The sequence below is a fragment of the Xiphophorus hellerii genome, chromosome 2 (genome assembly GCF_003331165.1).
Source record: "Xiphophorus hellerii strain 12219 chromosome 2, Xiphophorus_hellerii-4.1, whole genome shotgun sequence".
In the NCBI taxonomy this organism is placed as follows: domain Eukaryota; kingdom Metazoa; phylum Chordata; class Actinopteri; order Cyprinodontiformes; family Poeciliidae; genus Xiphophorus; species Xiphophorus hellerii.
In genome coordinates this window covers 13,941,916-13,967,658 of record NC_045673.1, presented here as the reverse complement: position 1 = coordinate 13,967,658, position 25,743 = coordinate 13,941,916, and the positions used below count along the sequence as shown (strand labels likewise).

The window sequence follows — 25,743 nt, the reverse complement described above, 5'->3', positions numbered from 1 at the left end:
GAAATAAAACCGACACATGACCCAGAAACCGAAACGCATCCTCCGAACTTTTCATTTTACTCTGAAACAAAACACAGGATGGATTTTAACATCAACATAAATATTGTAGGAGAACATGGATTTTTACATTCATTTAGGAAGTAAAACAAATGCAAAGCCATTCATATTTAGGTTACATTTTTTTACATCTCTGCTCAGAGAGCCAGGAGTTTTTTATTCATTCCACCAATTTATACACTCTTATTTTTCTCATCTTTACTGTTTTTATCATTATTTTTTGCGGCAGTTGTTTTTATATGTGCTTCATCAATTAAATATTAAATATGAATCATATATTCAATATTCAAGCTGCATCTCTGCAGATCAGCCAAACTGACCCGTTCTCTCCACACAGGTTGGTTTCCGTCACTTTAGAGGTGATTATACTGGTTTATTTGGTTGTTAGAAAATTGTATTATGGAGATTTTTTTGTCCTGAAATTCAACTCATGTGTCCAGAGTGTGAATATGTGTTTATATAGTTGATATTTTCAGAAAGTGAGCACCAAAAGCAGATTGTGACAGACATAAACACAATAAAACATCTTATGAAGATGTGCATCTTTGATTTCACCAAAACAAGTTTGTCGCCTCCTGGTGGGTAAAAGTTGATGAAAACAATCCAGTCTTTTTGAAAAAGTTTTAACAAATGTCTGTTTATTTTAATAATTAATTCAAAATTTAGTGGATAATATATTCTGGACACAGAAATGTGACTGAAAAAAACAAAAACAAAAAATAAAATAAAATAAAATATAAATGAAAGGCTGTCACGGCACAACAGCAGTACAGTGCATAGTGACTGCAGGGGGCGCCAGTGCCTCATGGTAGAAGGTGTTGAATGGATTTTCAAGCCAAATTATCTCCTCTTTGATTAATATCTATTGGGAAGAAAAATGTAAGTCAAACATTACCTTATGCTATCTATTTTCAGAGTGTGAGGGTGAATATTACCTATAATAATTGGGTTTGAAGGGTCCGTGTTTGCTGATGCCGAGGTACTGGGCTTGCTCATCGGTCAGCTCTGTTACATGAGCGTCAAACATCGGCAGGTGCAGACTGGCTACATATTCATCTGGAAGTACAAACGAACATGTAGGTATTTAGATCTCAGATTAAATGTTGAGCAGACCTGACATATGTATGTTCAGCATTAAAGATAAAACTCGCCCATCTTCTTTGGCAGCAGGTAAACGTCCTGTTTGTACCGCCCTGCTGGGGCGTTGTACAGCTCTATTAGAGCCAAAGCCTGAAACACACCACAGGGAAGTTGAAGGCAAAGTTAGACATATAACTTAAGATTAAAAAAATTAAAACAACAGGTGATATACCTGAGTTGCAGCTGTGACGGAGAGGACAAATGACGGCACAGTGGAGCAGCTCAGGTTCAGCAGCCGACCCTGAGGGAAAAACAACAGCTAGAGTGAATAAAAGAATAAAATGATCACAAAAAATTTTAAATATGAAATAGAAAACATGTCAGATGCTAACAATAATAATTATGATGATGATTACAACAGCAACAATAATAATAAAGTGAAGCAAATCTGAATACACAGTGCTGCTGCAGAGGTGTTTCCATGTCTTGTGCCTTCAAGCTTTTTGTCATCTTATCTATGTACAGCAATTTAAAAAACACTTAAAATGATCAGTTTCTCTGATTTTACTCTTTATAGTTATATGTTTGAGTAAAATGACCATTATTTATTTTAACTACTGACAACATGTCTCCCAGACTCAAAGCAAAAATGTAGTACTTATTAGCAGAAAATGAGAAATGGTCAAAATAACAAAAACGATACAGAGCTTTTAGACCTCAAATAATGCACAGAAAACAAGTTCATATTTATTTAGAAACAACAATTCCAATGTTTTAACCAGATGATTTCTTTAAATGATTTCTGAAGAGTTCAGAAATCAATTTTTGGTGGAAAAACCATGAGGTTTTCAATGGGGTTCAGTGCAGCGGGCTTTTAATTTTTTCCAGAGCTGTATGTGTTTGCATGGGTGAATGTGGCTCTCATGTAAAAGCAATGTGAGTGGTCAGTACTAATTTCAGTCCATTTATTATCAGTTATTCAGCATAGTAAAAAAAAAAAAAAAACACTGAACATGGACCAGAAAAAAACCCAAATGCTGTGTAAAGATCATCTGAGGGAGGAGATTCTAGACATCCGTCGTAAGTAAAGGTTACAGTCCGTTTCCGAGCCGCTTTATGTTCCTTCACTGTGATCGCAGCTGACAACCTTCCCTGATAGAAGAAATCCAGCAACAAAATCATTCAAAATGTCTAAGCTGAACTTCAGGGTTAAGGAACCCAACTTTCTGATTGGACCGTCAAAGTTTGAACTACCATAAACTCTACGGACAAAGAAGATTGTAATTTTCCATAGTTAATGTTTACAAGTTATCAAAATCCTGACAGTATGTCTTTAGAAAGTTGAAGGTATAACATTTCCTTCAGCTCCATCTCCCACTGTGGGGTCAGAGGTGAGTCCTTGTCTGAACCTCTGAAGAAGCCAGAGTCCAGCCGCATGGGCAGCATCTCTGGTTGCCGTCTCATTACTGCAGGGTTCTCCCTCCTGATCAAAACACATCTGATCCGCCTGCTTTCAGACGGTTAGCTGTCTCCGCATGTTCAACAGGGCTTCTGTCAAACTCAGAAATATGAGAGATCCATCATCGCACACAGACAGGCTGCGCTAGCGGTGAATAATCGTCATTATCGGGTGGTAGAAACAGCTTCGTCACCTCAGCCAGGAGGACGACCCGCTTGCCATCAGGCCAGATGATGTGGTCCACTTGAGGCCTGACTCGATGCCACTTCAGCTCTGTGGTCCGCAGACTTGCCTAAGAAGAGGAAATCTCGCACTCAAACACTCGAATGTTCACAAACACAAACATGATTTAGTCTCAGAGAGTTTTTACCAAATCTATCTCAGTGTTTGAGTGTCCCATGTTGCAGACGATGCAGCCATTTCTCATTCTGTCAAAGTGTTCCCGAGTTACCACGTCCTTGTTGCCTTGAAGGAAACAGGCAAAATGCACTGTCTTGTAAAAAGTATTTATATTTCTTCAGGTTTTTCATATCGGAAACAAACTTTTGTGTATTTTATTATTAATTACAGGTATGTTTTTTACTGTGAAAATACCTGGAGACAACATGCAACCTCCATAAAAAATAATCCCCAGGATTTAAGCCCTATGCCACAGGTGTCAAACTCAAGGCTTGGGGGCCAAATCTGGCCCAGCCATAGCTTTTTATGTCAAAAAGATAACAGTGTGCTTAAACATTATTTTATCAACCAAGTCAAAGTAGTTTTTAGGTGTTTACTGCCAAATTTCATAAATCATGGAAATTCACGTAGAATCAACAAATCCCTGAATTTTTTTGCACTAAAACATAGCTGTGAGTTTATTACAGATTTTTGGCAAAAGTGGTGAAAAATATTGGATCCAAGTAATTGTTTACTCCCACCTGCAGGCGGATGTATTTCTTACTTCTACTAAACATCTGCCTGAGCTTTACTTGATTTATAATCCATAACGATACAGCGAGTAATAAGAAGTCTTATTTCCCATCATACAAAAGTACAAATATTTCAAAATTAGTACCACAAACACCTTGATTTTTATTGCAAAAAATAAATAAATAAATAAAAAAACAATTGCAAAATCCTAGAGGGACTGAAAAGATGTTCAATATTATTTAATTTTAAGAATTTATTTAGATTTCAACAGTTCGTTAACAGGTTTTAGCAATAGATTCTGGCACAATCGGCCCATTAAGTACATTCATGATCTTGATTTGGCTCAAAAATAAATTGAGTTCTACCCCCTATCACACCTATCACACCTATCACACCTATCACACCTATGCTCTAATATAGCAAAGTATTAGAAAAGTGACGGGTGTGAAACCGCACAGAGATACTTATCCTAATAAAATTAGAAAATGCTCATTATGAATTCCTTTTTCAAATTTCTCCTAATGTCATTTTTACATGAAAATATTAAAAGAAGAGGTCAGTAGTACCTGTGCAGGTGATCACCATGTCTGCATGTCTGATAACTTCACTCAGTGTAATCACTCTGATGCCATCCATGCTGGGAAGAGGAGGATGACAGGGTTTGTTTTAAACACTCGTTCATTCACGTTTAAGAGGGCGGGAGATTTCCCGTCCTGACTCATAAAAGCTTCCTCTTGTCATACCAGGCCTGAAGGGCACAAATAGGATCCACTTCTGTCACGTAAATGACGGCGCCCAGTCCTTTCAGAGCGGCGCAGCAGCCTTTACCGACCTGCGAGGAAACACGGACAAAAGAGGTTGGCTGAGCTGCTGAACGATTTCGAGTTTTTATCGAAAAATCCAGCACAGTTTTTATCCCACTGACCTCGCCGTATCCACACACCACCACCTGCTTTCCTCCAAACATGACATCAGTCGTTCGCTTCAACCTGGAAGAGTTCAGCTCGGGGGTTATTGCGGTGCAAGTCTCCCCACCTGTTTGTGGTCACAACACAACTCCTTACCCGTCCAGTATGGACTCCTTGCAGCAGTAAATGTTGTCAAACTTCTGCTTGGTCACAGAGTCGTTCACGTTCATGGCAGGGACGCACAGTTTGCCGGCTTTGGACAGCTGGTACAACCTGAAACACCCACAGAAACATCTGCTCTGGACTGGATTCTGATTACTTGATCCACGCTGTGTGGAGAAACTAACCGATAGATGCCCTGTCACGCTCTCCTCCACAATGCCTTTGAGCTTTTTGAACAGGCTCGGATACTTCTTGTAGATCCACTGGGTCAAATCACCGCCATCGTCCAGAATCTGGAAGGAAAAACTTTAAAAATTATCAGCCTGGCAGAAATATTAATAAAGGCCACAAAAATAATAACACGGGAAAGTCTGGCTGTTCAAAACTTAAAGCTAGAGAAGCGAGGGAAGAGTTCAACCATTTTTATGTCCTGGAGGTGGATTGTTGCCACATCAGCACAACATCCTACGAAGTGATCTGACAATTATTGTGTATTGTTGTGTGTTTAGTGAGTTACAATATGACACAGCAATGCACTAAGCCAGTATTTCCTGTGGAAACTGTTGAATGGGAGCTTTCGTCCTGGACGTAGTGGAAAACACTCCCTAAACTAGCTAATGATCTGATCAAAAAAACAAACAGCAGTTTCTGAGTAAGTTTCAGAGCTGTGAAGAAAAAGATCTGGTTGTGTTGAGCTTGAGGTCACTAACTGATGAAAGGGATATTCTCTTTCAACAATTAATAGTAGAAACCATGATTCATTGTATGGCACGTTTTCCAGGTCCTGAAGAAAGCAAAGCACCACCAGACTGGAGCTCTTCCACCTTCTCTGACTCTTGGTGTGACGTTTTCTGATGTTGTTTTTTATAAGTTCTGTAAATTAGCTGCTCTCATATTTTCTCCAGTTGATTATAATTGTCACTGTGAATCAGTGGAGTCTCAAAACCATAAAAATGTTTTGTATCCCTTTCCAGACAGACAAAAGTCAATGACTTAGTTTCTCATCTGTTTTTAAATTTCTTCAGATGAGGATATAAAACTGCTGCTTATTGAGATTGTTTAGCCTACTTCATGTTGTCAGACAGACTCTCTTCAGGTTGTTTCTTCATTTTACTGGCCTGACTGGCCCTTATCTAGCCTGGGTGTGGCTAATATCACTTCAGAACATGTTGGCCAGACTTCACCAGGAAAAGCAGATTTGGACTATAAAGTGGACCATCTGTCGGCCAAACAGTCTTAGAAAATCATTTAAAAAAAAACAAATTAAAATCAGAAATGTCTAATTAACCCCATTAGGCATTTTCAACAACACTGTAAAACATCTAAAGGTGGTTTAACTTTGAAAATGAAAGTCCACATGCTGCCTTGAAAACGCAATTTAAGTCAACAAGAAAATTATTTTGGTTTTAACTCAGAAATTAAAGTTCATGAAGTTTAACAACAAGAGACAAGTTGTCTAAACATTGTTTTATAAGTTCATTAATCTTAAATTAAATCTTTAATTTACTGCTGTGATTTAAACCAAATAATTATTTCACAATGTGCAAGAAAAAAAACTGCCCTGACCTCGTTAAAGAGCACACATTTCTCTATTATTTTCACTCACAGTATCAAGTTAAAAATAACTACTTATTTTCCTTTAGAATAATGTAAATCCTTGTTTCAAATTGCATGAACAAAAAGTCTGAGCTGATAAACATTACAATGAATTCTGGTCAAAAACATTTAGTGTGAACAGAACATTATCCTCAAGCTTTGCAAACTGAAAATTGCATTAAAATAAACTTTAGCCTTAATAACACAAAAGAATGTAACATGCCGCTGAGCACTCTGGGAAATAGTTCCCAGTTAGTTATCTTTTTCTACTTAAGTGCTAACCTAAAATCTCTAATTTATTCAACTCTTGGAGGTTTGACAAAATTAATAAAAAGTCAGCACAACTTACTTCTGCAAGTTTATCTTACACAAACTCACACATTTAGGTTCAAAAATTAAAACTGGCTAACTTTATTTGACTTAAAGAGTAGAAGTCAGTAGACACAACTAAACGAGACTCAAATGTTTTGCAGCGAGTCAACATACCAAGTTTGGCTCCCAGGAGTCAGCGGCCACGCATCGGTCTATACACCACAAGAAGTCATCCTCCGATTCTCCTTTCCAGGCAAACACCGAGATTCCTGACGAACACCGAGCCACAGAGAGGGCGAGGTCACGAAATGACAAAACAGAGGGAGACGACCGTGTGGGGTTGATGTAACTGGGGTTGATGTAACTGGGGTTGATGTAACTGGGGTTGATGTAACTGGGGTTCACCTCCTTCAGCCAGAGCAGCAGCCACCGCGTTCTGGGTGGAGAAGATGTTGCAAGCGGCCCATCGACACTGAGCCCCCAACGCTGCCAGGGTCTCAATTAACACCTACACAATGATACATCGACGTGGTTATTACATATTTACTGTATTCAATCATTTAAATGCTTTTTTTTTTTTTTTTAAACCCTACATGTCCTAAATTTAAAATGTCAGACTGGATATTTTTCGCTTATTTTATTTCTTTAAATGTCCTGTGAGTAAATATATTTGCCCAACAACTGGAATTTTCAATATCCAGCAGTTAGTTTTTTTCTATTGTTTGTCTATTAAAAGAGTGACTACAGATTAATTTCACTCCCTGCAACGGGGAGTGAAACTCCCTGGAGGGAAATACCGTAATAACCCGATAAGACTGGAAAGCGCAACGCCTCCCCCTTTCAGAAACCTTTGGAATTTTTCAGAAAGCGCAAAGTGTGGCGGAATTACGGTATTGCAAATTTGGCTGGATCGATGGTGCTAAAATGAATTTACTGATTTAAGCTTAAATAATAAAACACAAAATGATTTATTTCTGCTTCAACACATTAAATCTAGGAGTAATTCCAGTTTGGGCATTCATTTTACACAAAATGTGTAAAATGTATTCAAATCATCCTGGCTCAATGAATTATTGTTTCATTATCAAATAATAAAATAACACATAAACCACAGAAGTTGAGCTCAACTTAACTAGTTTTACCCAAAGTTTGATTACTGCCTGGCTTTTAGAATAAAAAAAATCACCTAATTATAACCTAACAGCAGGAAGTAACATAAAACAAATTAAAAGAAAGTAAAGAACAGAAAAAAAGTTAAACTTTTGGTGCATACAGTGTGTAGTCACCTCACTTTCTAACAAAAACAATACAAGGATGAAGCATTCAATCAGATGAAGGTTTTCTGTTCACCAAAGAATCATCTTTGCTCTGCAGAAATGCTGATTTATGTTGTTAAACTTATAGGAATAAAGTCTGAAGGGCGAAAAAGCCACAATTTAGAATATCTAAATTCTCTTCAAAATTACATTATCCAAAATAGGTCAGTATAAACCCTAACATTTTTATATTTGCAAATTCAACCTGCTGTGGGATTTTCTGAACAAATGTAAAAGTTTTACTGGACTAGATGAAACCCCTCTAAAGCAGTTAAACCGCTGAACTACTCAGTCAGTTGCAGTTTGTGCCGAACTGACCGCTGTCTGTGCAGTGATGTGTGTGCATCCCACGACTTTGGCTCCAGCCAGAGGTTTCTCTCCACCTGCTCTTTTCCTCAGGATCATCAGAGCCGGCATTCCTGACGTTCGGGACACATAGTTATTCATAAAGAACTCTGTTCCCGTTTTCCATTTGAGCAACTTTCCCTGAAATGACGAATGAGGGCTGCATGGAATGTATTTGTTGCACCTTGCTGAGCGATGTCTATTTCTTTGCGCCCAAAAGCAGCCTGCTTGATGTTTTTGATGCAGAAGTCCGTCAGGCCCTTGGAGGTCTTCTGTGGCTTCTGTTGGGGAGGGGATTCATCTTCAGAGCTTACGCTGCCCACTGCATTGCAGAAACAAGACAAAATACTCTAAAAGACTCACCTCAACACAGAGTCACAGGGTTTACTCAGGATTTGATTTCCCTGAGGTTATAACTTTTTAATCTGACCTCAGCTTGTTGAAGACTTTGAAGTCTATACAAATCCTGGCAGTGACTGACACATCTGAGAACGGTGATAAGTGGCAAACTGGAGGGATTCATTTTATCAAACGATCTTTTCTTTTAAAGTTAATCTGAAGGAGAAGCTAATCCTCGGAGCACCAGTTTCCAAGTGAAGGATGTGGGGTCAGACCTGAACTGAAGCAGTCTGCAGACAACTGGGAGACGGAGTGAGACAGAGGCCGAGGTCCAGTCTTGGTGGGAAGCTTGTTGAATTCCTCTTGCTGGTCATTGAGCTGAATTTGCTGCAATCAAAGAGAACAAATGACACCGGCAAATGAAATAATCTAGGGTTTAAAAAGACATAAAAACATCCACAGGTCACTTAAAGACTGTACTCAGTAAATTAGCACAACCTCATCAACATTAGCTGTTTCTGCTCACCATCCACTGTGCATGCTCAAATGCTGAGCTGCTGTCACATGAATCCCACCTGGCCATGTCCTCTCTCTGCCTGATCCTGAAGCTCAAACATTTACTATTCCTCTCCTTATTTCATCTCGCCTCACGGTGCAGACTTTTATGCACTCTTCATCACAGACACACCCACCTTCAAAAACTAAATCAGGGTCACATGTTTTAGAGAATTACTGTGGAGTTCAGCTGGAAACTCTGCAGTCAGAAGGAATTTGAATTATCTCTGTGACAAAGCGAAATACGTCAGAAATTACGTCAAAAACCCCCCCAGTTCTACTTAAAAATGAAGTAGAAGGTAAGATGAGTTAAGGATTCACACTGTCCCAAGACGAGACTGAAGCAGAGAGAAAACCTGCTTCAAAAACAAGACCTGAACAGCTACAGTGCAAATCTATGATGTGAGTTTTCCTTCAGATATAAATGATTTTGTTCATGAGTTATTTTGTTCAGTACAGTATGAAGTCTTCCTGATCTCACTCCTCTTACTCCTCCGTATTGTTTGTGTTTTCCCACACTCTCTTTGTGATATTTGTGAACCCTTCCCACCTTCTGTATTATTCTAAATCATGTTCTTTGTGATTCCTAGAACCTCTTTATGATTCCCATCATCTGGCTTCTAGGTATTTTATTCTCAGTGTACCTGAACTCTCCATCCTCCTCCCCGAGCATTAATCCATGTCTGCTCATAAAATTAGAGATCGTTGACTTCATGCCCTGCAGCTTGGTCAATTTTTGATAAAACCGCTTAAATTTTCAAGCAATTCTTATTGTGACATCTCAGTTTTGGAAAACAGTGTCAGAGAAGCATCTAAAAGGTTCACCAGATATTTGGTTCAGGTCTAAACCTAAAATAGCGATGTGACAAAACCATGGAAGCATGAGTAATATTCAAAGTTTGAATAAATTTTCCCATGTCTGCAGTTGAAGCAAGACAAAAGACAAACTAGACTGGATGATTTTAACTCCCAAAACATGCAAGCGAACCAGGGCTGCCATTAAATGTGAAGAACTGCCTGGTGATAATCTGCTGTAAGACGTGTGATCATGAAGAGGACTGTCAAATTTATTTTAAATATAAAACCATAGTTTACCCTCTTATGATGTTTTCCTCAAATTAAAAAAAAACACACAGCAGAGTTACAAAATTAACACCATGCTTGAATGAAAAGGATTTATTCTCACTTGTAAAATCAGAATTAACTTCTTTGCTGCTGCGCTAAAATCAAAGTTAAAGAGGGTTCCTTAGACATGCTGCAGAAAGACACATGTTTTCCTGAATATCTCCTCCGTTATTATTCCCTGAAAACACTGGACTCTTGATCTTAATCTTTAGCACAGAAAGACATTAAGCTGTGACTTGGAGCAGCTTGAAAGTTAACTTAATGGTCCAGAAATAAAGAAAGGCTTGAATTCAGGCCAGCTGCTGCGAAAGAACTGAAGATTCTTTAACTCAAAATACCTCAGAGTGAATCAATCATTTTACAATAATCCATTTCAGACACTCAATAATAACTCTGCGGTGTTTTATATATATATATATATAAAAAAAAAACTAACACTCAAAAAGCTTATGAATCTGTTCTATTTGAAGCCCTGATCCTCCGTGAGAAGAAGAAGAAGCAGCTGTGGTACCTTGATACAGATGGACTGCACTGTCTCCTGCTCCTTTGCTTTAGAGACGTTCACTAGGTTGTACACTTTCTTCATGTTGTGCCGAGCGCTCCCACTGCGACACTGAACAGCCCCACAGAGCTGCAAGCCGACACTGCGAAACTTTTCACAGAGCCAAAACTTTACGTCACGCCCACGCCCAACAGGTGACAGAGGACAGAGGGGATAAATAATGAACTCTTTGTGGACTCAAAGCAGAGGACGCTCAGGAAAAGATGAGGGGTAGAGTTAGCGTGAGGCCACGGATGAATAAGACTATGTTCCTCGGAGAGAACCCTGGTCTCCACGGAAAAAGAGACGACAGAGAGATGGACGTGGACAGGCTGGGACCGTAAGGCTGAGAGAAGCACGACAAAGGAACCAGCCCAGTGAAGAAAAAAAACAAAAAAACACAAACTGTTGTTGCATTCAGGAACAAACAGAATACCTGCTACTTTATTTATGTACTCTAAATGAGACTGAAGAGCTTAAATTGTTTTCTACCACATGTTTGAAGCTGTTGTGGATCTTAAATTGATGAAGAACGTAGATTTGGACTTTTTTAAACGACTTAATGATGAGATGTTGAGATTTTTGAGGTCATTTTACTAACATTTCCTTATTGTTTAGTAGAAAGGTATTTAAACTGTATGACTTTGGTATCCTTCAACAAGCCTCTCACAATAATTTGATGGAGATTTGCTCCATTCCTCCTGACAGAGCAGGTTTGTAGGCCATCTTGCTCACATGTATTTTCTCCTTTGCCTACAATCGTTCTTATTCCTGAAAATCATGTCTTGCCCCGGGCAAGCCACCCTCACTAGAGCTGTGAAACATTTGGTTTAGTCTGAGTACCCCATAGAGGGATACAGAATAGTGTTTCTCTCTTTTTTAACGTAAAATCTTGGCATGCTGTTCATTGCAATCTAAGGGAATGTACATAAAATTGCAATTTTAATGTGCCGCCTTCTACTATCCCTTTCTAAGATAAAAAATATACACACGGCCCTGGCGATGGCCACTCTAAGACACTGTCTTGATCTTCAGCCATTCATTTGTGTTGGATGCTCAGGATCATTGTCCATTTTGTCTAAAAGTTTTAACTTCCTGCCTGATGTTGCTTCATTATTCCCACCTTCTGTTTCACGTAGTGCACCAGTCCCTCTCACAGAAAACACAGAACATGATGCTGCCAAACCTCATATGTCCTCATTTGGATGATGCTCTAAAGAGGAAGATTCCTCTTAGTTTCTCCAAATGCAGCGAGCCTCATTTTAGCAAAACACTTCAATTAGACCACAATACAAGTCACCAAATATTAAGGTCTTTTCTTTGCAAACTATTTTACATTTTCATGTGACTTTTGGAATAATCGGTCTTTCTGCCTAAAGCGGGTCAGGACTTCACACTCTCTCACCAGCTTCACTACCTTCATAAGGTCTTTTGTTTTTTGTTCTGGGGCTTATATGCCTTTTGTTTTTATCACCAAATCATGTTTATCTCTGGCTCACAAATCGCATCTCCTTCCTCAACTGCATGATGGTTAGATTTTCCCATGTTTGTCTAAACGTAAACTTCATTTGAGTTTGATAATACAAAAAGGAAGCACTGTGTTTAAGGAGTTGCCATAATATGAGGGCCATTTAGGACAAAAACGATGTTTTGTCTCTCACATACTGCTAAAGACTCCAAATTGTATGTGCGTGTGATATTTTAGTAGTGAATATGCGCAATTTTAGTATTTTGTGTGCATGTGAGAGAAAAATTGTATGCGTGTGACATTTTAATAGTATATATGTGCAATTTTAATATTTTGTGTGTGTGTATGAGTCTTTAGTAGTGTGTGAGAGACAAAACACAGTTTTTGTCCTAAACGGCCCATCATACCATAAAATACATTCACAGGATTATCTCCATTCAATTAAAATAAGAAGCAGACATAATCAAGAACATCATAATCTGGAATTTTCTCATTTTTTATGCATCTAAACCTCTAAATTTGCAGAACTTAGTATTCAGATTTAGTATCACACATTAATGAAAGATTATGCATCTTTTTATTGGCATAGGAACTCCATGTAGCCCCATCATGACAAGATCCAAACCCTTTTGTCATTTTTTCTACAAAACCATTAAAAATAATTTCTTTCATTTGATTCGTACTCTCAACACCAGTGAAAAGTCTCAAATGAGAGACTATTCTTATCAGAGAGCGAGTGACGCATGTGGTGAAACATTTCTAGAGGCCTGCAGCATGTGTCTGAAATCATTAACTGCCTTAGTAGATGCAAATCCACGCTCCCTGCATGAGGAGTGCAATTACAAGAGCACTTTATGTTCTACACTACTGTATTCTAAGCAGGCAGTAAAAAAAAAGCTCTTTGCTCACCATGTTTGTCTTCAAAGCCTCGGCCTCGCTGACTTTCCGCCCCAGTTTGGAAGGTTCTGCCTTGTCTCTGTCGCGAGGCGTCCACCTGCTCTCTGCTGCCTTCAGCATCCTCAGCAGAGTTGGGCTGCATTTTACTGCGCTGTCTTTGGCAGCTTCTTCTGTGTCCTCCTCCTCCTCCTCCTCAGCTCTCTCCTCTGTGCATGGTTCTGGAAAGTATTCGGGTAATGCCAGGTCCTCCCAGGAGCTGCCTATATCTTTCTTTTCCTTCGCCATTACCCCTGTGCTCTGCAGGAATGAAGTGACTTAGGTTTGCTGCTCACCCTCCGTCCTTTACCCACATCATATTTCCTCCTGATAGACATGTGTTAACCCCAAACAGCAGCACTGTCTGGTCACTTTGACAAACTATGAAGCAGATAATTGGTCCTTGATGTATTGTGTACAGGATAAATACTGATCTGAGTCCTCTTACATAAAAGTGTAACTTTGATTAGTATAATTGTGTCTTACTCAGAACAGAACTGAGCTGTAGACGCAGCGATCTGCCCACCCTTAATGGTTCTGTTCACATTTGAACTGACAGATCTTTGGTTGTGCTCTCTCTGGACTTGCAGAGCTACTTCTTGTTCCAGTGTTGATGTTGATAACATTGGCACCAAATACAGTAGGAGTGGAAAGACTGGAGCCACATGAACAGGGGGAAGCATCATAAACAAACAGGTATGGTGACTCTTTTGCTTACAATAAACCCCAAAAGCATCAATAGAGGTCCCATGTTGATCGACTGTCACACAAACACAAAACACCAAGATGGGAAGATTAGACGGTGCTGGCTCAACATGCACTGACTAATATGACAGCCTTAAGCTGACACAATATTTAATATGATATTATTAAACTTCGGCGCTTTTGTCAGTGAAAAGTATGCATTGTAGCGCATGCAAAGCTTTGCAAAAGTATCCACAGCCCTTAAACTTCACATTTGTCTTAATCCAACCATGAACTTTAATTCTTTTTATTGGAATAGTGATTGACCAACAGTAGGTGGCGCTCATCTGTGAGGTGGTTCTGGTTGCATGTTTTGGGTTGTTGTTCACCTTATAAACCAAGTTTGAAGTCTTTACCAACGTCTAACAGGTTTTCTTTCAGGATTACATCATCGACTCTAAGCTACGTTTCACCAAGTGAAAAGTGTGAATGTAAAAATTTAAACTGGTTTCATGGACCAGAGCTCCTCCAGTCAGATGTTTCCTGTGTTTCCTGTGTGGCTTGTGACAAACTTCTGAAAGGACTTCTAACAACTTTGGCTGTTTTTCTCCTCTATGAAGTCCACATTTTTTAATAGATCTTGTGTCAGCACAGATTAAACTTGAGCTCTGGATCTCTGTTGAGGAATTTTTTTATTTGAATTGATATCCCTTATTTTTAGAGCTGCAACAAGACAAATCAGCCCAAATATTAATTTTCAGGCCTCCATTATTTAGCTTCTGAGGGCAAAAGTATCAATGAAATAGCTTCAGATCCACTAGAGGGCCCAACAGTTCTTTTTCCACCGTTTACCTCCAGAACTAAAACTTGGGAGATTATGAAGCTGTTTATGATGTCCAATCAGACCAGCTAACTTTCATTTCTAAATCAATACAGGTCACAAGACTCAAATACATATAGTTGGTGTACACATTTAAACATTTACAAGCATTACAATCGATGGACTCCACAGGCAAATGGGGACAAAATAAAATTCTCACAATAAGACTCCGCAGAGCTAAAAAAAAAACTTTGGGGAATTAAAAACAGTAGCAGGTCTTTGTTAAAGTATAATAAAGCACACACACAATTTTTCATGATTTAAAAGAAATGCACAGTGACCAACAGAATCCACTTCTGGCCGTTTCAGCTTTCGCCTTTATTTTTATTAAGGGAGTCCATGAGTTTCAGCTCCATTCTAGGCAGGAAACCATCGTCCCCGAATGTTCTTGTACTGGCACAGGAGCAGGTGCTTGAAGGTGATCTTGAAGGTGTCGTTGCAGAGGGCGTAGCAGGCGGGGTTGACGGTGCTGTTGACGTAGCAGAGCCAGTACAATGTGCTCCACAGTGTTTTTGGGACGCAGTTGTTGCAGAGTGCGTGGACAAGGACCATCATGTTGTACGGCGTCCATGTGACGATAAAAGCAACCATGACAGCCATGATGGTGCGTGTCACTTTTCTTTCCCTGCAAGTACTGACCCTCCTTCTCCACTTTTCCAGAATTTGCACCCTCACATTACGATCAGAAACCTGAGGGACGAGAGGAGGAGAAGATACAGGTTTCCATGTTGACTATTTTAGGTTCCAAAGTTGTGTTTGTTTTTCATTTAGCGTATTATGAATAATAATTGTTCCTATTCAAACAAATGTCAAGCATTTACAAATGAAGAGAAAAAGGCTTAAAGGCTACTACAAAACAGAGTAAATCACTTACTGTATGAGATTTTAACTATTTTTTTTACTGCAGATTTTAACTTGAATCTCTAAACACATACTACAATTGTAGAAATTGTTTTTAGTCATAACTTGGCAGTGTAAACTGAGCAAAACCAACTATAGTAGACTCTTTAGGGTCTGACTCTCCATACCCACTTTACCATAAAGCTGTCATACTGCTACAGAGATGGTCGAGGCGCCGAGGCGTTCCACCGGCGGCCCACTGAGTTTTTGTATTAAAGGATGTTGACAGGAAATGTAAAAATATTACTGGGTAGTTATGTTACTAGAAGACATTGTCGACAATACTTAAACCCACAAAGATAGTCTTAAAAACAACAAATCAGAAAATATAAATTATTTGGGCTTTTGTCAAAACCAAATTAAGTCAGCAGCTCCTTAAGGCTGCCCAGGCCTTCAGTGGCCCCACTAATATTATAACAGACCACTGATATAGAAATTTAACATTTGTTTATTCAGAATGACAACGACTAAATGGTTTCAGCATAGATAAATTCAAGGATTTTAAATTGTTTAACATTTAAGATTTTAAGGAGCTGGTGCAAAGAACAATCTTCATAGTTATACTGTTTTGTTACGACAGCTACTATGTGATGCTATGAATTTAATCTTTGAGTCTGAGTTCTGTTGGTTCACAAACTCAGTAAACTACAATTACAACTGATTGCTTCCAAGGTTGGCCACTTAAACTACACCTCCTCTCTCAGATTTCTCTAAATCGGTAGCTGAATTCTGTTAAGATGGTGTCTGGGTTGGAATTTTACTCACATTTGTAAAGCTCCTTAATGAGCTAAGTTCTCTGGAAGTCGAAGCGTTGACAGTCTCTGATGCAGAGTCCATTTGGTCTGCCTGCGATTCTCTGAAGAGTGCAGTTACACTGTGCTGCTGCAACATTTCCTTCTCCTTCCCAGCTGCAGTCTCCTCCTTGTCTTGTTTGGTTGTGGTACAGATCACTTCCCCTTGGACGAAGGAGACAATTTCTGATAAACTTGAACCTGAGGTTCTCCTGCTGTTCCTCCTTATGCTGTTGTAGCTGGTCTTCGCGATCCGCCAGTACAGGCAGGCCATGATGCTCAACGGCAGGTAGAAAGTTATGATGGAAGCCACGAACGTCACCCATGGGTTGAAGAAGAACTGGCAGTGGCAGTGAGTAAAGAGCAGAGATCTCCTTCCTGCAATGAACTGCCAGGACATGATTAAGGAAGTCCATAGGACGAAGGACAGGATCCAGGCCGCAGCAATCATCATCCCAGCAATCTTGGTGCTGCGACATGCTGGGTAGGTCATGGGTTTAGTGACACAGAAGTAGCGGTCAAAGCTTATGAGGAGCAGGTTCATGACTGAGGCGTTGCTGACAACATAATCAGCAATCAACCAAAGGTCGCACTCCACCTCTCCCAGAGGCCATTGGTCAATCACAATGAAAATGGCATAAAAGTTCATGGAGCAGATCCCAATAAGGAGGTCTGCACAGGCCAAGCTGAACAGGAAGTAGTTGTTGATGGTCTGCAGGTTCTTGTTTACCTTTAAAGGAACGACACGGAGCAGGCTGTCAGATCCTAATCTTTTTTGTGCAGTATAATGTATGTTCTCTCGTTCCTATTAGATTATCCTTCTGCACAAGAGCACCACACGCTGTATTCTTATCTCTAAGTCTGGTTATGTTTTCAAAGTGTGCAGGAATGGATGCTCGAGTCAAACTCATTAATTATGAAAAATTTAAAAAAGGAAGACCCCAACCTTTATGGAGAGTATGACCAGGATGTTCCCGGTGACAGTGATCAGACTAAGGATTCCAGCTGCCAGCAGGATGAGCACTATCTCCGCTTCTGTGTATGGGCTCCTTGAAAAGAGGCCGGCGTGACTGCCACCAGTCATGTTAATGATGGAAGACGCATTCGCAGTCTCCATCTTGTCTGATGTCGCTCTCAGAGAGACTTCAGGCTTCAGTCATTTCTGCACAATCCCTGGTAATGACAGAGATTGTAAGGGAAATAAATCATTGCGTTTAGGCGTGTTTTGCTTCATGTTCTGTCTTGTTTATTTTCACAGATCATTGTGTGTTACACTCGGGTTATAAGCAACTTGCAGGCTATGGGAGTGTTTCTACAAGCAAGGCCCACGTAAGCAGAATGCGCCGATGTGACAGGAATAAAGGTGGCAACCGGTGTGTTTACTAGGCCACACTTACATGAGGCACACCAAAATAAAACTGGATTAAAAACCAGCATACTGTGAAACAAGTTGTTTTAATTGAGTTATGAAAGACTATGTCATGTGGCGTACAAACATATTTCCACTGGGGCGACCCACATGTAACGTCAAGGCACTCATGGTGTTGTTTGATGACATGCATAAAAGCTTCTGCATAAAAAATAGAGATGCTTCCATTAATTTATTTCTACAGGACTGATTTTAATGTTTTAAATCAACAAAAAATAATTAACTCTCTTCTACTCTGTGAACCATCGCTACAGCTACAGTTGTTGAGCTAGAAAAAGCAGCAGGAATAGAGATGCAGCCTATAAACAATGTGATTATGTTTTGTATATTGATCAGAAAATCTAAATTAGTTTAGTCCAGCAGGTTGTTGCTTGCTGCTAAAACCCTGTAAGTGACTCCATCAGGCCTCAGGAGAAGATCGTACTGTACCTGAGAGACCTTTTCTTCCTGCTCTTACAGCCAGATGAAACTTCATTACAGGGTCTAACTTCATCCCTCACTCTTCAAAGATCGGTTCTGGGACAATTCTGTCACAGATAAAATGAGTTATTTATATAACAGCACAGAGAAATGTTTGGGGAATTTAGTGTTTTGGAGGCTGGAGTTGTACTGCACATGTACATACATAATCTGCTTATGGATGTACTAAGCTGGTTCTAAAGTTTGAAAACTAATAAAGCTAAACCAAACAGACATAATTTATTTGAGTTAAATAGTCACATTAAGGCAAACCCTAATAGCAGGGTAAAGATCTGGGGAATTAAGGAAATTCAGTGTAATTGACTCCCACACATTGGCAGGAACAATTAGCAGTTCTTTTACACAAAAGCAGAAGCTATGAATGACGTACAATTTATAAAAGCACAAAGTTACAAAAGCGCTACTTGTTCTAAATAGTCTTTCATTTTCTCTTAGAATTATTATACATTAATCTCCATTGATTTATTTTTTTTTGCATTCATTTCATTTGCACATAAGTGATGTAAAGTCAATTTACCATCTACACATACGTATTTATTTTAATGAATGTGTATTTTGCAAACATTGTACTTTATATAAGTCATAGGTGCAGATCAGGTGAATTATAATGATATTTTGGGATTTTTAAGAATATAAACAATACTAAAGAATTTGAAAATAATGAAGTTATGGTATTTTTTGGTATGGAGGGCATCATGGACCTTCTGGCCAAGGGACGTCTTAAACCTGCCATCATCTGTTGGTATCATCAGTTTATACCCGTTTATACACAGGACTGCCTATTAACACCCTGTAATTTCCAACAGCGAAAAAACTTTTTTTTAGAAAATAGGAAGAGGCAGAAGAGGCTGAGGACATCTGTTAGTTTCCATCGCTCCAACATCATCAGGCAATGGTTGACAACCCACAACAGGATGCTGATGGAGTTCCTCTCACCCCGTTCTTCATTCAAATTGCTCCTTCTGGTTCCTGGACACAGGCACTATTCCTAATCATGACCCTGAAAGGATAAAATGACCTGTACAATGGATGCACGGGTAGGTGGAGAGAGCTATTCAAATCAATCTGGCCCTGCAGAAACTAATATTTGCTCCCTAAACATAATAAATCGGTTGTGCTATCCTAAGCAATAACAGCCTTTTAATTTTTTTGTAATAATTGGCTAGTCCGTCAACATATTTATGTAGAAAATTTAGCTTACTGTTTTAAACTTATGCATAATTGGCTAGAAGTCTAGCTGAACAAACAAGTTAAATTCTGACAGCAGACAGTAAAGGCCTTCCTACTTTAAAGAACTAAAACACACTGATATAGCATGAAATAGTCACAGCGCCAAACAAACCGCACAGCATTCTGGGGGATGTAGGAGCCGCTCAACCTCTCAAGGCCAGCGAAGCAAAGTTGGTGACATCAACTCCTAGACATGAATACGTATGCATGACTATGACATCAACTACTCACTCTCTCTGTGGTTACCTAGCAACAACCAGTTGAGTAACTTGAGCAGAAGCTGCTCAAAAATAAACAGTTGGGTGGAGCGAAAACTGTGGACAGAACTGGAAAGTCACGCCATTAATTTGTCAATATTTCAGATATTTGAAACAAACAAACAGAAAAAAACGAATCCATAATTATTAATGTCGATTGATATGAAAGATTATGTCTTGACACGTTTTTCAGCCATGTTGTCCAGTATTACAAGCCCAACTTTATTATTAACAATTAAGAAAAGACATTTATCCGGAGAACCATTAGCTAACCAGAGCTAACCAACAAAAAAGACCAATATGGAAGTTCAAACTAATAAAACAGAAGCTGTAGCTCACCCGTCATCTGCAAAATCATCTGTAATGTCATGCAAGATGGAGAATTCAGTCACGTTTCCTCTTCTCTGCCGTAGTCCCTATCAACGTTATCACCATAGCAACCTAAAACTGTCAGGCATCGTGGCAGGCGGCGAAATTCTGAGCGCCCCAAAGACATTAAATTCAGCGATGCTGATTGGCCAAATATTTATTATTTTCTCCTAGCAACTACGCGTGATTGGCTAGTTAGTTTCAATTCTCGGGAGCTATCAGAAGTGCCCCAGGTGGGTCTATAGGGCGGGGGTGTGAGACTTTTACTATTAAAAGAGCCATTTTACCCCTTCTTCATCCAAAGAAAAATAATCTGGAGCCGCAAAACATGACACAGCTTATATAGCTGGACAAGTTTGATTCCTTTTCTATTTCAACCTGTTATGTTATGACAGGTTAGAGATCAGAGATATCAGATACTGTCCATGTGTCGTTGTGATATCTAGTATTAAAGACTAGATGCCACTTGTGAGTGAGAAATTTAACATCAGGCTGAGATGCAGCCTCATACAGAGGTGTAAGAAACCTGAAAAAAGTTTGTGCATCCCCAGCTAAAGAGGAATTCAAAAATAAAGATATAGTATAAAATTAACATGGAAAATATTTATATAAAAAAGGGAACACATTTGGTAAAAATATCTGATTTTTTTGGCTGTAAATGATGTAGACAGAGCAGCAGAAAGTTTCCTGCATGTGGATGCGGCTCCTCCTCTGGAAGGGCCCAGTGTTTTGTGTGTGTATGTGCTAAAGAGAGTGACAGGTTCAAATAGGGAGAGATCATGAAGCTATTACTGACTGTTGTTCTGAATCCCTTAAGAAAGGGCTGCATGTTTAAATTAACAAGAGACCAGGACATAAAGGGAGAAATGTCTGATTCATGACTGTGGAGAGCTCTGGCCTCTGCAGCACAAACACACAATAATCTCTCTCGTTTCCAAAGCTCAGGCAATCAGGATGAAAAAGCATCAACGGACGTAGAATATAATAAAATGGTAAAGTTCTACTGAAGAGGACAACAGAACAGGGCCGCCATGTTTCTCTGCTGCTGCAGGACTTTAACCTTTAAGACTCTGTTTCTTTGACCTTTTAACCAAATGCAGTCTGCCCCAGTTGGTGGATGGCCTTGATGGAGTCACCACTAAGGATAATTTTCCCCTGCACATAAAATTTGAACATAAAATTCATAGATAATGTGTTTGGGGTCCCCTCAGGCAAACATATTTTTGTTGTAGATATGATCTCTGGATCCTGTGAATACATGTTTGTCTTCTTTCAGATTAAAATGTAAAGTGAGGTATTCCACATTTCACATTTTTCACTCACAAAAGCCCCTCGAGGCAGGCAATTTTGACAAAAAGTGCAAATAACAAGAGTCAATTTTAGATATTCTCAGAAAAACCCAGATTTCCTGGAGATGCATGTTGATTGTTGTTTCATGACTCTGCTGCCATCTAGAGGGCTGATCTCTTTCTGCGCATTCACACGTATTTCTACCTTGAATGCTCAATAAAACACATTTACCAGAGTTATCAATGTCAGGGTTTGCGCGTTTAAATGTGGGTGGAATAAACTGGTAATAAATCATTCTTTAATACTTTACGAAGCCTTGTTTTAATTAACACTTAAACATAAACTTGTACTGTTGCATCATGCTGTTTTTTCCCTTTCTTTTGGTTGGTATCGCAATCACAATCTTTTATTTCTGAAAATAACCCAAAATCTTCAAGAGGCCTTTGTGGCAGATGGAGGTGATATGTTACCATGGAGATGGCAGTGCTGTCACTCTGTGACGTAGAAGGCTTAATGACTCTGGTCAAAGAGAAGGAGGAAATGACGGGTCTGGATGGTTTTATTGAAAGCATCATGGCTCGGATCAAGAATTATCTGTGAATGCACTCGCTGATCTTTTTTAAGCCTTCCTGTTGAGTTTGATGACTTTGAAACATTCTCAGAGTTCAGACGTCGCTTCCTGTTTCAAGGCTGTCTGCTTTCGACAGTTGTTATTAGTAAAGTCATTTCAGTATTTGGTATTCAGAGCACATCATTTAGCCACCTCGTTCAAAATAACAATTCATTATTCATTAAAAAAAGGGATACTCAAGTCCAGTCCTGGAGAGCTACTATTCTGCAGACATTAGATTTGATCCAGGTGTGTTGGAGCAGCGACGCATGGAAAAGTAGCTCTGCAGGACTGGACACGGGCATCCTTGACTTAAGTATCAATTAGGTCCTCAGTAATATTATTAATCAGATTTACAAAATTAATAAAGTGATCAGAATAATTTATTTTCACTTAAAATGTTACTTGTTTAATGTTCTACACTGGGAATATTCATTGATACACAACCCAGCCAAATTCAGTCCAGCAGTTTCAACAGTGCAATAAATGAACTGAATATTTATTAATGCATTATGTTAATAATAACACTAGACAATAAAATCTAAACATTATTTGTTCACCTTGGGGACACTTTACAGTTACTACCATTGTACAGCAACTAAATGTAAACAAAAACACTTAAATACACACTGCTGAGATAGATCTTATAACAAACAAAAACACATTTACATGAATGTGTTTTTAGTACGTGAGCATTTTAAAAAAATATATTTTAAAAAGTGTTAGAAATTAATTAAAAAACTGTAAATAAAAACATAAAACAATAAATGCATTAGTGAAGTGGAGAATATTATGTGCAAGAGATGGGGCAAAAGATGTCAAAATTTACATAATTTACACTAGCTGACTTCATCCTGCAGCACAGTGGATGATAAACACACACTAATGAGTCTCACTCTGTGTCCCTGATCTCCAAGAAGCAACTGGATCACCAGTTTGCTGATGAGCTGTTCCGTCATCGCACCATTTATCTCTCGCTATTAAAAAAGTCAAAACATTTCCTGTTGCCTGGGGGTTCGCCAACATGGCGGTGCCATGGCAGCAACAATACACCCTCCTCCCCCCAGTCAGAGAAAAACAAATCCGCACACGAGCCTTTGGTGCTCCTGACTGGTGTTATGATGATTAATAAAAAGGATCAGATATACTGACGACGTTTGCGCCGTGCATGCAAAGACAAATCTTTCCACGTTCATTTCGAGTGGAAAAATGATGGCACTAGTTTGCATGATGTTGAGGTCATCTGCAAAGAAAATCATATGTAAAGTGAGGAGATGAATTCTGACCACATGTCAACCCTTTTCCATCCTGTGTGTACATAAATGATAGGAGGACACAAATATTAATTTGAGCTCAATCTGAGTTTGATCCTGAAATGAGAACATGGAGAACAGGATTTTTTTTTCTTTCACTTTTTGTGAAACAGCTCACTCTTAGTCATTCAAACAAGTGACCCATAAAATAAACTAACACATGCTCAGTCATATAATTTAAAAACAAATTTTTACTACCTCTTTGTTTACTTTAGCTGGGTAGATTTCGACTGCTTTAGAGCTGGGGCTAATTTGAATTCATGGATGTGGTCACCGCAAAGCTCAACCACAGGGTGTAACCCTCATTTGGGAGCTTATCCCTTCACCTCCTGACAGCAGCACGGCAGGCCTTTCCCATCAGAGCAACCCCCATTTGGCTCACATCTTCTCTAAATAATTAAAAAGAAATCCCGAGCCCTAAATCAGATTTGGTTTCCCACTTTTTGTTTCCCTCTTTGGTTCTTTACACATGGAAAGTATGGAAGTACTTTCATACTTATGGAAGTATTCATATTCCTTGATTTTTTCCTAATTTTCTTTTCTGATTAAAACCACATATTTGAATATATTTGATTGGGATTTCTAATGATGGACCAATACAAAGCAGTGTATAATTTGAAATGGGAGTAAAATGAAAGATGTCCTTTTAAAGGGTTTCAAAATACAAAGGCTGAAAACTGTGGTCTGCAGTCAGTTTTGATTCCTTTGAGTCAGATAGTCCTAAATAAAATCCAGGGCAACCAATTGCTTTCAAAGTCAACATCTGTAAAACGTATTCCAATGTTTTAAACCTGGATCGCCTAAAAGATATCACACCCTAAAAGGCTGAGTGGAAAAATAAAACGAGCTAAACACAAAGAGAACACCTGAGAACTGAGTTGGTTTTATTAATAATGGTCTGTGTTTGCCATTTTCTCACAAAGCATACAAATGAAACATCAGTGGAGCTGATTTGCCTAAGTTATCATGATGTTGCCTGCACAACCAAATTGTTTACAGCTCCCGTCAGAATAGCTGCAGCAACAAGTTTCGAAAGCTTAGATACATTTTGGGATTTAAAAAGCTATTAAATATGGGGGCAAAAAACGTTCTTAGACGTGTTAAAAATATATTTCTGTAAAGACCAAAGGCAGAACTTTATAAAATGAATTCTGATCAATTAAAATTGGAATAAATACAAGGTGACGTCATTCAATCAATCAACTGCACCATTTTTAGAGTTCCTTGTTTTTCTGAGTAAACTTTTATCTATCCGCCTATCTTTGGTGGTCATTCAGAGGCGGGGTAATCCCTGGAAAGGTCGCCAGTCCATCACACAACACAGAGACACACATTAATATGTTTTTTTTTCTCATAAAAACATACTAATGAACATGAACAAATGAAATTACTGCAGTTTTAGCTTCGAGAGGTGGCACAAACCCATGTTGCGCAAACACATATGCTGTGACCACATTAGCAGGAAAAAACAATATTGTGGTTCTGACTTGCTGGTTAACATTTATCAAGATTTGTCTGCAATCATTTCTCTCGGTTTTACTATAATAAACTATAAGTATTTATTAGTAAAATAACATTTTAAAATCCTTGCAGTATCTTAACTGTAGTTCTCTTTGAGTACTTTCTTGCAGAAAGCCACCATATGTTGAGACGTCCCACTTTGCTGCCCCCCGTTGGTGACCTTAGGCAAGTTTTGCTCCACCTCTGTTTCCTTGTCATTTTTTGTCATTTTTTTTAAACCAAAGCACTAAGCGTTTAACTAGTGTAAAAATCATATTCTTCTTAGCGAAATAATTGTCTCAGGTGAAAAAATGGTGAGATTAAATCACTGTAGACAGCAAGTTTCCTCAGATGGTTTGAGTTGAACTCACCAGGTTTTACTGTGTTTCCAACGTCAAATATCGGGGAGTTTGGGGCAGAATCTGTGGTGTGTGTTGTCAAGATCAAGGTTCTGTGAAGGAATCCATGCAAGGAGAAAAATTAAACGCCACAATTTGACATGTGTGATCCCTGATCAAATAAACTTAAAGCTTTTTTGCAAATTGTAAAAAAAAAGTCAGCCATGAAGATTCAGCCTATGTGGTCATGGCTGAATGGTTTAGGGATTTTATGAATAACTTAAACATCCATAATAGAACAGATAATGATTACTGGTATATAAAGTCACTGGACCAACATTCTGAGACCCAGAAAGAGTTATTTTTGGAGAAAAAGGGCAAGTTTATTTCAACAAATCGTCACAAGCTTCGTTTCTAATCTGTAAAACATTGGCAAAAATATTTCAAGCAAAATGTTACAAGATATTTTAGAGTGAGCTGATTCTTTGTTACATGGGGTAGATTGCTGTCTAAAACTCTGAAATAGCAGAAACTTTGTACAAACAAATTGACCAGAACAAAAGT

At 38.8% G+C, this 25,743-nt stretch overlaps 2 protein-coding genes across 3 annotated transcripts; both read right to left on the bottom strand.

Annotated features, from left to right (window-relative positions):
* Window positions 1-988: 988 nt before the first annotated feature.
* LOC116729474 (S-adenosylhomocysteine hydrolase-like protein 1) lies at window positions 989-13,392 on the bottom strand. Its single transcript, XM_032578070.1, has 16 exons — window positions 13,085-13,392; window positions 8,762-8,873; window positions 8,332-8,469; window positions 8,121-8,221; window positions 6,892-6,994; window positions 6,661-6,755; window positions 4,764-4,871; window positions 4,573-4,715; window positions 4,434-4,497; window positions 4,252-4,340; window positions 4,075-4,145; window positions 2,967-3,061; window positions 2,790-2,888; window positions 1,370-1,438; window positions 1,209-1,287; window positions 989-1,113 (listed from the first exon to the last, which is right to left on the bottom strand). Exons 1-16 carry the CDS (start codon window positions 13,355-13,357, stop codon window positions 989-991), a joined length of 1,764 nt encoding a protein of 587 aa, XP_032433961.1. The 5' UTR covers window positions 13,358-13,392.
* Window positions 13,393-14,747: 1,355 nt separating this feature from the next.
* Window positions 14,748-20,187, bottom strand: LOC116729334 (muscarinic acetylcholine receptor M2-like). 2 transcript variants are annotated; one of them, XM_032577782.1, is made up of 4 exons: window positions 18,222-20,187; window positions 17,310-17,536; window positions 16,338-17,093; window positions 14,748-15,362 (listed from the first exon to the last, which is right to left on the bottom strand). In XM_032577782.1, exons 2-4 carry the CDS (start codon window positions 17,478-17,480, stop codon window positions 15,030-15,032), a joined length of 1,260 nt encoding a protein of 419 aa, XP_032433673.1. In that variant the 5' UTR covers window positions 17,481-17,536; window positions 18,222-20,187; the 3' UTR covers window positions 14,748-15,029. The 2 variants fall into 2 exon arrangements, with proteins under 2 accessions (XP_032433673.1, XP_032433683.1); XM_032577792.1 differs by lacking the exon at window positions 18,222-20,187 and having other exon boundaries at window positions 17,310-18,177.
* Window positions 20,188-25,743: the final 5,556 nt, after the last annotated feature.

Excerpts from the sequence above, each read along its gene's own strand:
- LOC116729474 (XM_032578070.1), bottom strand. The coding sequence starts at position 13,357 with ATGGCGAAGGAAAAGAAAGATATAGGCAGCTCCTGGGAGGACCTGGCA. Across the intron at positions 4,146-4,251 it reads ATTTGTGCCCTTCAGGCCTG|CATGGATGGCATCAGAGTGA; the intron begins GTATGACAAGAG and ends TCCTCTTCCCAG. Across the intron at positions 3,062-4,074 it reads CATGGTGATCACCTGCACAG|GCAACAAGGACGTGGTAACT; the intron begins GTACTACTGACC and ends GTTTCCTTCAAG.
- LOC116729334 (XM_032577782.1), bottom strand. The coding sequence starts at position 17,480 with ATGGAGACTGCGAATGCGTCTTCCATCATTAACATGACTGGTGGCAGT. Across the intron at positions 17,094-17,309 it reads TGGTCATACTCTCCATAAAG|GTAAACAAGAACCTGCAGAC; the intron begins GTTGGGGTCTTC and ends GTTCCTTTAAAG. Across the intron at positions 15,363-16,337 it reads CATTAAGGAGCTTTACAAAT|GTTTCTGATCGTAATGTGAG; the intron begins GTGAGTAAAATT and ends CTCGTCCCTCAG.